This window comes from Orbicella faveolata, unplaced genomic scaffold (genome assembly GCF_042242905.1).
Source record: "Orbicella faveolata isolate gen_17 unplaced genomic scaffold, um_ofav_v1 contig_26, whole genome shotgun sequence".
NCBI lineage: Eukaryota > Metazoa > Cnidaria > Anthozoa > Scleractinia > Merulinidae > Orbicella > Orbicella faveolata.
In genome coordinates, this window is record NW_028301554.1 from 6,188,410 (window position 1) to 6,201,236 (window position 12,827).

The following is a 12,827-nucleotide window of genomic DNA, read 5'->3' on the forward strand; positions in this document are numbered from 1 at the left end:
CTCTTCCGATTTTTCATTCAACCACAAAAAATCCTCATCATTTGATTTATAATGCTGAATTTAGAAAATTATTCATGCATTTTGATTACTTTTATCTATGGTCTATTAGAGGATAGACGCATAGATGACCTGATTGAATTTTTTTTTCGTTTCTTTGTTATATAAAAGAATTTAAAGAGACGATAGCGTCGTCATGTGATGTTCTTTTAAAAGATCAAATAACAGCGGCATCGAGAATCAGAATCCGATTTATGAACAATGGTCTAGTTGTACAATTCAATTTATATCCTTCAATGTAAATGCTACAGTTTGGTGTCCATCTCTTCCTGTTCAAACGACAATTGAAGGTGACTAGGATCTGTTCGCAATGTTCTTAGCTGTGTCTCCAAAGTCGAAGTGGGAGCCATCTTATTTCTTCTTTTAATGTCTCCGATGTTAACTGCTGCTTGCCTTGCAAAACAGCACGAAAGAAAGGCTTGTTTAAACTCAGGAATTTTAAATGCATACACAATTGGATTTACAAAAGAGTTCGAAAAATTTTGAATGTTGGCGATAGTAAAATATCTCAAAGGTATCGAGATAGTTAACGCGTGTAAACAGCTCAAAACAATTAACGGTGTCCATGACAGCAAAGCAAGAGTAGATACAAACATCAACGTCTTTGTTAAGCGTTTGTTTTGGAAGGCTTTGCTTTCCTGTTGCGAAGCAACCCTTCCATGTCGAAACTTTCTCCAGATGCCGATATGACAACCACATATGACAAGTATTAGAATCAAAGTGTATGGTGTCCAAACAAACACGGAATGTTTGAACGAAATTAAATTGAATAACGCGTTGAACACTGCGGAGATAAGGACGGCTAGTGCCCATACCATACCAAGAACAATGCGGTATTTTTGTACAGTTAGTGTTCGGTGCTTAAACGGCCAATATATAGCGTAAAATCTCTAGGCGGAGATGAAAACCGCAGAAATAAGCGCCACCTGTGAGAAAACGGTGTCGATGATTCTGTTGACAGTTAGAAACTCTGTACTAGCTTCTGTCCATAGTTGATAATCATTACCGATAACGAAAATGTAGCCTGGTAGAGAAAACGCTCCTAACATAAGGTCAGCAAACGCCATATTGATGACGAGAAATAAACTTTTCTTACGAAGATTCTTGTTCAGTACAAAGAGAACAATGGTGAGCAAGTTTCCTGCGACACTGAAGATGGATATCAAAATAAACGCGCTACACCATGCAATGCCTTCTGCTTTGGAAGGATCAAGCATTGATGAACTAGTCGCATTCTCCGGGCTCCTGTTAGCTGCCGATGTGCGGCTTATTTTTGGCGTTTTAGATGAACGATGAAAACGTTTCCATCTAGAAAAAGACCTGTGGCTTTACTAGTGAGGGTCTAAGGTCCCCTATTGAGTAGCCTGAAAGGCGACAGCTCGGAGTATTCTGTTTGTTCATTTTGGCCTGTATGGAGGCCGATCATCGGCAAATGTCCACAACGGAAACGTTTGGAGTTTCAATACTACATAGGGATAAGAAAACAGCTGTTCACTTGCGTTTTTCGCTCTTTCAAGGCCAATCATCGTGCCGGACTAATTCAACAATGATGCATCAGTGACACGCAATGCCGTAGTTGAATGTCTACCTTAATGTCGACGTTGATACAGTCTCTTAGGATATTAGCATACGCATCTACAACGTAAATAAAGCTGCAGGTCTAATGTCCAAACTTCTAAGAGTGGGCTGAAAGAATACATCCTGTTCGACCTACCCTTTTAAACTGTTTTTGCGTGGAAAACATTATTATAGACTAGAAAATGAGAAGAAAAATCAGGTAATCAATCTAAATAGGAAATAAAAGAAATGCCTACACTAACTATTTGTTTGTAATAAAACAACCCTGTAGTTATAGATAACAGTACGTGATATTTACATATAAAAATAAAAATATGGGAACAATCTACGATATTGAGTGTATCATGACAGGCAGAGGTCACCACGACCACTATTATTCTCTGACAGCATTCTTGAAGGATTTAAGGCTAGTGGGTTATTGCTTTACTTAATCCTTTATCCATACTTGTAGAACAGAAATGGCGTACAATAACTCCTGATAAAGTATTGTCCATTCTGTTCACCGTTTACTTTATGACAGTAAGTTTGGCTTTCATAATTTAAAAAAGGCTTTACACTTTCATTTAGCAATAATTGCGTTCGAGAGAACGCAGTTCTAATCGGGTAATGCGGAAAAATTCGAAATTTTGTGTATGTATCTTTCTATAGCCTCTTCCAGGCGTTCAGTTAGTTGGGGCGCACCGCGAAATTCAGCGCGCGAAAATAAAAAAACACAAGTGCGGTGAGATGAAGCTTTTTATATTTTTTCGCGCGCTGTTTTCTGCGCCGAGCCCCAACTAACTGAACGCCTGGAAGAGGCTAATCTTTACATGGACACCAATTTGGCAGCTCAGAAAAATTCTTTAGGGGCGAATGACGTCATCTCCATGTTTGTCCATATGCTTTCTGTGGAGTGTTGTACAATATTGCGGACTTTCGAGTGTCCAGACAGCTTATTGAAGACCGTAGCGGATAAGTTGTTTAAAGTTTGAAGTCAGTGTTAATGGCATTTGAAAACCTTGCAGACATGTCTTCATGAAATGTGTACGACTTTTCGTACGAACAGAAAGCTTGAGTTTGGCTGCGTGTTGTGTACCCTCTTCTCTTCGACCAAAACCAACGCTGCTTTCTGCTGAATAAACCAAAGGAGAAAATGTGTAGTTTCACTTCGCTGGCCTATATTTCTGTGCGCAAAATATGTAACATAACCCAACGAAAGTGTGTTCATAGGAAAAGAGTTCAACTCCCACAGGATTGCTTTGGTACACCAACATGTCCTCCGTTTCATTGTTACGGAAGTGAAAATGCCCTGTAGCTGTTCCCCCAATGCCAAGGCGATTCAAAGTCGTATTTGTAAACATAATATAATTGTCCTAGTTTTGGTAGTAAAAGCAGGTTGTCTCGCATACCGAAGGAACAGGCATCGTTTGTGTCGATTTACGCGGTCAGAATAAAACATAGACTACGGACTGCAGATTGCGGACTGCGGACTACGGGTTTGGGTATAAGACACAGAGTTAGGTATAAAACGCGGACTAAGCATTGCGAAATGGGCATAAAACACGGACTCAGGTATAAAACACGGAGTGCGGACTAAATGTGGCCTACCGACTGCAGTCCTTTTTTTATTGACCGGTCGTAACTAATACACAACACTTGTATAAACGAGAACAAACCCTATCGTATGCACGTTCTTTGCGATCAATTCATTTGTTTTCGCCACTACTAGAGGGAGGCCAATTTCAGGCCTACCTAACAGCTCAGGCACAAAATGCTGTTCCTAAAATTTTGCTTTTTTAACATACCAAACCTACCAAAACTCGAACGCACTCTTTAATCTGCTTTACTACTTAACAATTAGATTATGAGCTCGAGATTTCTATGAGGTGAAAGTTGATGAGACCGAAGGCCGAATCAACTATCGCCCCATAGAAATCGAGAGCGAATATCTGATTCTTTTAGTAGAATTTCGAAAAACGATTCCAATTATTTCTGGTCTGAGTATTAAACTTCACGCTTTAGACAATTCGAACGGACTGAATTAATTGTCAGTTTGACATTTGCAGTTGTATACGAGCGCTTATCAGTTTCTTTCAAAACGTTCGAGTTTTTTTTAATTCAAGAAACGGTAAAGTGATCAATAATATTTCTATCAAGTCCAACATGCACGAATTGAGGACCTATCTTGAAGTCCCTGTGTCGTTTTCTTTTTCCAGAAAGACCGTAGTGTCAACCTCATGTCCGTGTTGAAGCCGGTAAACATTGCAGCCATAACACGCTCGCAGACGTATTAAGTTGCACATGGGTGTCTATAAAGCCTTGACAAGTTGCGTCAGTGTAAAGTCAACTGAGACATGTCATGTGAAAGATTAGTCCACGATGATTGGTCTTAAGAGTCCCTGTCCATAAAAATGGAAAATAATTCGGCAAGGGTTGAAAATTCGATTTCGCTCATATTTTCATGGTAGATAGGCTAGGGCATGACAAAAACTACTGGATAGTTTTTTGGCAAAATATCCTTTTATTTCAAAGAAATATCCAAATTACCAGCTTCCGTTAAAATCGTCATTTGACGCACCGTTGTATTAAACAAGTTTGAGAGCCTCGCATGCAAAACCACATCATTTTTCCGTCTTTAAAACACGCAAATATTTCTGCGCAATGTTTAAATGTGTACTGGGTTGGTTTTAGGGAATGTTGCGTTGTCTTTTTGGGTGCAAAATAATTAAATTTCGAAGACATGTATTTCATTCACTTAAAAGTACTTCGTGAATATAATTGATTTTTACCATGTGCGAAACCTTCAAATGGATTAAGCCTCTGGTGGTTGAATTGCAGAAGGATGATCTACAGATTCCTGTAAAAATTTCTTTGGGCAAATGATTGTGAGCCACGCGAGAGCTTTTCAAAGTACGTTAAAAATGCAAGTATTTGACCATTCTCTCGTCAAATTTCAATTTACGGGTTAGACGTATATTTTAGCATGCGCCACATGACCTGACCAGTGTTAAGTTGAAATTGACACAGAGCTGATAATTTCGAAATGTTCTAACCTCATTTGCTGTAAAAGGCAGGTCCAAAGCCGATTTGACGTGTTTCTCTCACCATTCGTCGCACATAAAGCAGAAGTTTGCTTTTGTTTACATAACGTCCGATGTACATCGCCAACTGTCAACTTATTTAATGGTCGAATACCATGAATATGTGACCCTCTTTCGACACATATGATCACCACTGCATCTAAGTCAAAAACGGCTAAGTCATTTGTAGATAGTTGCTTGCTTTGCACTACACCAAAAATATTACGTTTGATCATCATGGTTTGATGGCTTGAATCCTTGCTTGCAGCGGTTCCCTGTTCGTCACGCAATGCTGTCATCCCAATTTAGGGGGTAGGGGTAGGACAATTTCTATCCTAACACATAAGGCTCCGTAAGGCTGGGAACCACTGGGAGTACACAATCGCGTTGAGTAGGAAGAGATACATTAAGAAGTGAGAAGAATGAATAGTTTACCATTGCCCCTGTTGTTATCTTTTACTCGACCACCGCTACCTACATGCCCTGCGTAATACTGTAACGCTAAACTCATACCTAGGTCTTTTCGCGCTGTGCAATTATTTTTGGTTTACATGTAATACAATGGGCTACCCTTGGGGAAATGGGTGGTGACCGCTTAATGGGGCTAGCCACTTAAATAGAGGTTGGTGTACCTTGAATATTTAATTTTTCACTATCGGGTTATAAATTTCTTGGTGAACATGGAGTCAATTCAAGACAATCATGATAGACATGTATTTGAATTATCACTCGTCATGCACCTTAAATTTCAGACTCTTATCTGCCATCGCCCTTTCCAAAACAAAGTTTTTAAATTTTAGGTGGCCGCTTAATAGGGGTAAAGACATCAATGAAATCCTTATCGGAACGACCAAATGGTGGCCGCGGAGGTAACCGGTCAATAAGTGTTTTATTTACAATATTTTACTGACAATAATTTTGGACTGTATTGACAAAAGTCCTCTATTTTCTGTTAGAAACATACCAATGCCTCACCACTAGGCAAACAAAATACGCCAAATAAAATGGCATGGCCAGGGCTATTTACTCACGTAATTACTGATTAAATTTAGTCTGTTTTTCTCACGAATTAGACACGTTGTGATTTCCTATTTTTATTTCAGCTAGTTCTTGCTTCATTGATCTATAATTTGTTCCATGGCGATTTTTTAAAAATTCTAGTGAGTACAGGCACTAGCTTAATCAGCTGTTGTCTGAAACATCAAAACGTACAACAAACGTGATTTGGACCGAGGCCAAGTACACTATAGAAAACGATTATATAAATATACACATATTATTATATATATAAACAAACAGATGAAGAATGATTAAATTGTTTCACTTATCCTGAGAGTGCTCTGTACAAAATAGATCAAAATGTGCAGCACATGCCGTGACAGCATTGCGTGACGAACAAATAACGGCTGTAAGATTGTGCTGCGCCGACACGCTTATCAGCAATGGTCAGCAATCGATCAAACGTATCATTTTGGCTCAGTGCAAAGCAAGCAACTATCTACAAATGACTCAGCCGTTTTTGACTTATATGCAGTGATGTTCATATGCGCAGAAAGATGGTCACAGATTCCTGGTATTCGACCAATAATAGGTTGACAGTTGACGATGTACACCGGGCGTTAACGTTGTGTAAACAAAAGCAAACTTCTGCTTTACGTGCGACGAATGGTCAGAGATCGACTAGAAACACGTCAAATCGGCTTTGAACCTGCCTTTTGCAACAAATAAGGTTAGAACATTTCGAAATTATCAGCTCTGTGTCTATTTCAACTTATTATAGGTCAAGTCATGTGGCGCATGCGAAAATATACGTCTAACCCGTAAATTGAAATTTGACGCCGGATGGTCAAATATTTGCATTTTTGACGTACTTTGAAAAGCTCTCGCGTCGCTCACAATCATTTGCCCAAAGAAATTTTTACAGGAATCTGTAGATCATCCTTCTGCGATTCAACCACCAGAGGCTTAATCCATTTGAAGGTTTAATTTCGCACAAGGTGAAAATCAATTATATTCACGAAGTACTTTTAAGTGAATGAAATACATGTCTTCGAAATTTAATTATTTTGCACCCAAAAAGACAACGCAACATTCCCTAAAACCAACCCAGTACACATTTAAACATTGCACAAAAATATTTGCGTGTTTTAAAGACGGAAGAATGATGTGGTTTTGCGTGCGAGGCTCTCAAACTTCCTTAATAAAACGGTGCGTCAAATGACGATTTTAACGGAAGTTGGTAATTTGCATATTTCATTGAAATAAAAGGATATTTTGCCAAAAAAAACTATCCAGTGGTTTTTGTCATGTCTTAGCTTATCTACCATAAGAATATGAGCGAAATCGAATTTTCGACCCTTGCCGCGAAATTATGATTTTGTCTGATTTTTACAGGCAGGCACTCTTAAAACGGTCAAAAAACTACTAATTTGGTCATGATCTGTCACTCGCTATTCTTTCTTAGCTATTGCAGTTTACAGAACTCCTATTTTTCCCATCAAGTAACGATACGTTATTATCGGCAAAGTTTAATCGACGTTTCAATCGTTCAGTGAAACTAAAATATGATGAGAACAGAAGCAGCTACGAATAGCTCAGAGAACGCCACTGGTTCATCATGATCAATCTGGCGTTTGCTGACCTGATGCTAGGAACTTTGGTTCCACCCATGTTCGTTTACGTTGTCGGATTTGAATATCACTTTTGGTCTGCCGGATTACCTATACTTTAAAGCTTTTTACTGAATCGTTGATACCTTTTTCTCGCAGCCCTCCTTAACTTCAGCAGCTTTCATATCTTGCGAGAGATTTTACGCCACTTATTGGCCCCACACAAGTATCGAAGATTGTCATTACGAGCATACCGCATTGTTATTTTTTTGGTCTGGGTAGTTTCTCTGGTTTTTGACGCCATCTTCACTGCATTGAAGCTCTTTATTTCAAGCAAACACGCTATATATCCTTGGATGGTATACGCACTGATTGTTATATTCATCATATGTGGTTGTAACATCGGTATTTGGAGAAAGTTTCAACACGGAGGGGTCGCAACACAGCAACCACCATTGGTTCCATCTTCTCTCTCTTGCATTACAAGCCTATAGATTTAAAAGAAATGTTAAAGGATCATTTTATTATCAAGACATATGATACCACACAAATCCATTAACAATAATATAGATATTATGTATATGAAATTATTTATGTGATTAAGTCTACAAAAAGATATGGCAGAATCATAAAGCCAACAATACACTATAATAGCAAATTAATAATTTACAAGGCTTACTAAGAACTATTGTTGTGTGTTGTTACTGAAGAGAAATATAACATTTGCATATAATCAATAAAAATTATTGATTTCTGATTCAAGTGCAATTTTCTAGTTAGAAAACTTCTGTTTTGGGTGGAGAAAAAAAAATTATTTTGATAAATAATTTGCTAGTGCATATATTACCCCAAGTCCTCGATATCTGAACTATCACTTCCACTGTCCTCTGGAGGATCTTCATTGAGCTCAATTAGAGCCTCTTGAAGAGGAAGTGCTCCTCTGCAATATAAAGTAACTATTAAAACAATGCTCTCAATTATTACACATATGCGTAATTATTATCATGCTACATTTCATGATAAAACCACCTCTAATTAAATTATTGTGGTCTATATTGCACACTGCCTTTTATAGCAATAGTGATCATTGGCAATCAGCAACTTTGAAAATAATTTTCCCATAGTGTTGATTGTCAAAGAAAGCTGACCAGATGTACATGTATCTAACTGTTGCCAAGTACAAACAATCATTTACCTCCAAGTCATTTCATCTGAATCACTTGAACAACTTGATTCACTGTCAGGCTCATCTGAATTACGATACTTGTCAGCATCTCCTTTCATAATGACCGAGTCATTCTTGACCTCACATATGACATCATTGACGCAAAAAGAAGAGGCGCCTGTTGAATCAAAATCAGCCGATATACCTGTAATAGCGACATCACCATCCTCACTGCAACAAAGAAGTTGAACACAAAACATATTTCGTAATACGTTCACTTCATACATGCATACCTGTATCATTATATATAGATATATATTATTGGCTCAACCACATACATGTGTAGTTGGTCAGACTCAATGTTTCATTGAGACAAACAAAACAGTAGCTGATATATAAAACTACTATGCAAGTCACAGGACATTACATTTTGAGCATCACTGACAAAGTCGCCAAGCAGAAAGGGAATTTTGTATATCTGGATAATAAAGGTAACATGTGGAGGGCAGCATGATTGAAAAGACATCAGTTACTTAACTGGACCTTTCTGATAAAAGCAGGCATGGATGACAGATCCACCCTTACAACAACATAGCCAATCAGCGAACGGCATTCGTGATAGAATGCTAGTAGATATATACTAAACCCAGTTAAAGTACATACAGCTGGATTGTACAGATCCAATATATTTCTGAATAGCAAGCTCTTTTGCAACAACATAAATAACAAACTAACCTGTCATGATAACCGCCTCCCAATGATAAATCTGGCAACTGCACCTGGATATCTTTCCCATTCATTGGAGTGGAGGTTACAAGAGGGACAGCTGTGTGACATGTAAATGAATGAATAGATACATAAATAAACAAATAAATAAATATATAAGGAAAAAAAAAAATAAACAGACTATAAAGGAAATATGTAAAAATAAAACTGACCAAATGAATTAAGAGTGCCTGCCCGTACAAATCAGACAAATTCTTAATTTCGCGGCAAGGGTCGAAAATTCGATTTCGCTCATATTCTTATGGTAGATGGGCTAGGGCATGACAAAAACTACTGGATAGTTTTTTTGGCAAAATATCCTTTTAATTCAAAGAAATATGCAAATTAACAAATTCCGTTAAAATCGTCATTTGACGCACCATTTTATTAAACAAGTTTGAGAGCCTCGCATGCAAAACCACATCATTCTTCCGTCTTTAAAACACTCAAATATTTTTGTGCAATGTTTAAATGTGTACTGGGTTGATTTTAGGGAATGCTGCGTTGTCTTTTTGGGTGCACAATAATTAAATTTCGAAGGACATGTATTTCATTCACTTAAAAGTACTTCGTGAATATAATTAATTTTCACCATGTGCGAAACCTTCAAATGGACCAAGCTTCTGGTGGTTGAATTGCAGAAGGATAGTCTACAGATTCCTGTAAAAATTTCTTTGGGCAAATGATTGTGAGCGACGCGAGAGCTTTTCAAAGTACGTCAAAAATGCAAATATTTGACCATCCGTCGTCAAATTTCAATTTACGGTTTAGACGCATATTTTAGCATGCGCCACATGACTTGACCAATGTTAAGTTGAAATAGACACAGAGCTGATAATTTCGAAATGTTCTAACCTGATTTGCTGTAAAAGGCAGGTCCAAAGCCGATCTGATGTGTTTCTCTCACCATTCGTCGCACATAAAGCAGAAGTTTGCTTTTGTTTACATAACGTCCGATGTACATCGCCAACTGTCAACTTATTTAACGGTCGAATACCATGAATCTGTGACCCTCGTTCGACACATATGATCACCACTGCATCTAAGTCATAAACGGCTAAGTCATTCGTAGATAGTTGCTTACTTTGTACTACACCAAAATATTACGTTTGATCATCATGGTTTGATGGCTTGAATCCTTGCTTCTAGCGGTTCCTTGTTCGTCACGCAATGCTGTCATCCCAATTTAGGGGGTAGGGGTGGGACAATTTCTATCCTAATACGTAAGGCTCCGTAAGGCTTGGAATCACTGGGAGCACACAATCGTGTTGAGTGGGAAGAGATTAAATTAAGAAATGAAAAGAATGAATAATTTACCATTGCCCCTGTTGTTATCTTTTACTCGACCACCGTTACCTACATGCCCCTGCGTAATACTGTAACGCTAAACTCATACCTAGGTCTTTTTCGCGCTATGCAATTATTTTTGGTTTACATGTAATACAGTGGGCTACCCTCGGGGAAATGGGTGGCGACCGCTTAATGGGGCTAGCCGCTTAAATAGAGGTTGGTGTACCTTGAATATTTAATTTTTCACTATCGGGCTATAAATTTCTTGGTGAACATGGAGTCAATTCAAGACAATCATGATAGACGTGTGTTTGAATTATCACTCGTCATGCACCTTCAATTTCAGACTCTTATCTGCCATCGCCCTTTCCAAAACAAAGTTCTTAAATTTCGGGTGGCCGCTTAATAGGGGTAAAGACAATAATGAAACCCTTATCGGAATGACCAAATGATGGCCGCGGAGGTAACCGGTCAATAGGTGTTTTATTTACAATATTTTACTGACGATAATTTTGGACTGTATTGACAACAGTCCTCTATTTTCTGTTACATACCAATGTCTCGCCACTAAGCAAACAAAATACGCCAAATAAAATGGCACGGCCAGGGCTATTTACTCACGTAATTACTAATTAAATTTAGTCTGTTGCACTAGCTTTATCAGCTGTTGTCTGAAACATCAGAACGTACAACAAACGTGATTTGGACCGAGGCCACGTACACCATAGAATATGATTATATAAATATACACATATATTATTATTATTATATATATGAAAAAACAGATGAACAATGATTAAATTGTTACACTTATCCTGAGAGTACTCTATACAAAATAGATCAAAATGTGCAGCATATGCCGTGACAGCATTGCGTGACGAACAATAACAGCTGTAAGATTGTGCTGCGCCGACACGCTTATCAGCAATGGTCAGCAATCGATCAAACGCAATATTTTGGCGCAGCGCAAAGCAAGGAACTATCTACAAATGACTCAGCCGTTTTAGACTTAGATGCAGCGATGTTCATATGCGCAGAAAGATGGTCACAGATTCATAGTATTCGACCAATAATAGGTTGACAGTAGGCGATCACTACATCGGACGTTAACCTTGTGTAAACAAAAGCAAACATCTGCTTTATGTGCGACGAATGGTGAGAGATCGACTAGAAACACGTCAAATCGGCTTTGGACCTGCCTTTTACAGCAAATCAGGTTAGAACATTTCGAAATTATCAGCTCTGTGCCTATTTCAGCTTAACATAGGTCAAGTCATGTGGCGCACGCTAAAATATACGTCTAAACCGTAAATTGAAATTTGACGACGGATGGTCAAATATTTGCATTTTTGACGTACTTTGAAAAGCTCTCGCGTCGCTCACAATCATTTGCCCAAAGAAATTTTTACAGGAATCTGTAGACCATCCTTCTGCGATTCAACCACCAGAAGCTTGATCTATTTGAAGGTTTCGCACATGGTGAAAATTAATTATATTCACGAAGTACTTTTAAGTGAATGAAATACATGTCTTCGAAATTTAATTATTTTGCACCCAAAAAGACAACGCAACATTCCCTAAAATCAACCCAGTACACATTTGAACATTGCACAAAAATATTTGAGTGTTTTAAAGACGGAAGAATGATGTGGTTTTGTATGCGAGGCTCTCAAACTTTTTTAATAAAATGGTGCGTCAAATGACGATTTTAACGGAATTTGGTAATTTGCATATTTCTTTCAAATAAAAGGATATTTTGCCAAAAAAACTATCCAGTAGTTTTTGTCATGCCCCAGCCTATCTACCATAAATATATGAGCGAAATCGAATTTTCGATCCTTGCCGAGTTATTTTCCATTCTTATGGACAGGGACTCTTAAATGTAACGACTTCACCTACTCTACTTATTCCTCATCTAAAAAAGGTCAAAGTTGCGAGTGAAAACTTGTTTACATAATGTATCACCTTCAACATGGCGCCGTCGTTTTGCGGAAGGGCCATCGTCTCGTTTCTTCTCTCGTCTTGAAATTTCCTCTGCTGTGTAAATTTCCCTTATTTGAGAATAAAAAGAATTAGAACACGGAAATAACCAGAGAAACGGCACAAGCAAAGGCACAAAGTGCTCGTGAAAAATAAACGAAAGATGCTTGCCTTCTTCGTCGTTCCAAGGAAAGAAGGTGGGCAGCAAACGCTGAATCGCTTCGATATCCGCAATAAATCTTCGCAAATACCCACGAAGAATAAATTTGGCAGTCTAACCAAATCCTTCTATGGCCTCGTTGCCAAAACTTTACAACCTCAGAA

General features: G+C 38.2%; 1 protein-coding gene and 1 pseudogene across 1 annotated transcript; both read right to left on the reverse strand.

Annotated features, from left to right (window-relative positions):
- Window positions 1–230: 230 nt before the first annotated feature.
- LOC149107827 (adenosine receptor A3-like) lies at window positions 231–7,364 on the reverse strand (annotated as a pseudogene).
- LOC149107826 (uncharacterized) lies at window positions 231–12,569 on the reverse strand. Its single transcript, XM_089295984.1, has 6 exons — window positions 12,489–12,569; window positions 9,204–9,294; window positions 8,499–8,699; window positions 8,151–8,243; window positions 7,450–7,791; window positions 231–2,746 (listed from the first exon to the last, which is right to left on the reverse strand). The coding sequence occupies exons 2-5, from the start codon at window positions 9,266–9,268 to the stop codon at window positions 7,725–7,727; spliced, it is 426 nt and encodes a 141-aa protein (XP_089152110.1). The 5' UTR covers window positions 9,269–9,294; window positions 12,489–12,569; the 3' UTR covers window positions 231–2,746; window positions 7,450–7,724.
- Between the last annotated feature and the right edge of the window lie 258 nt (window positions 12,570–12,827).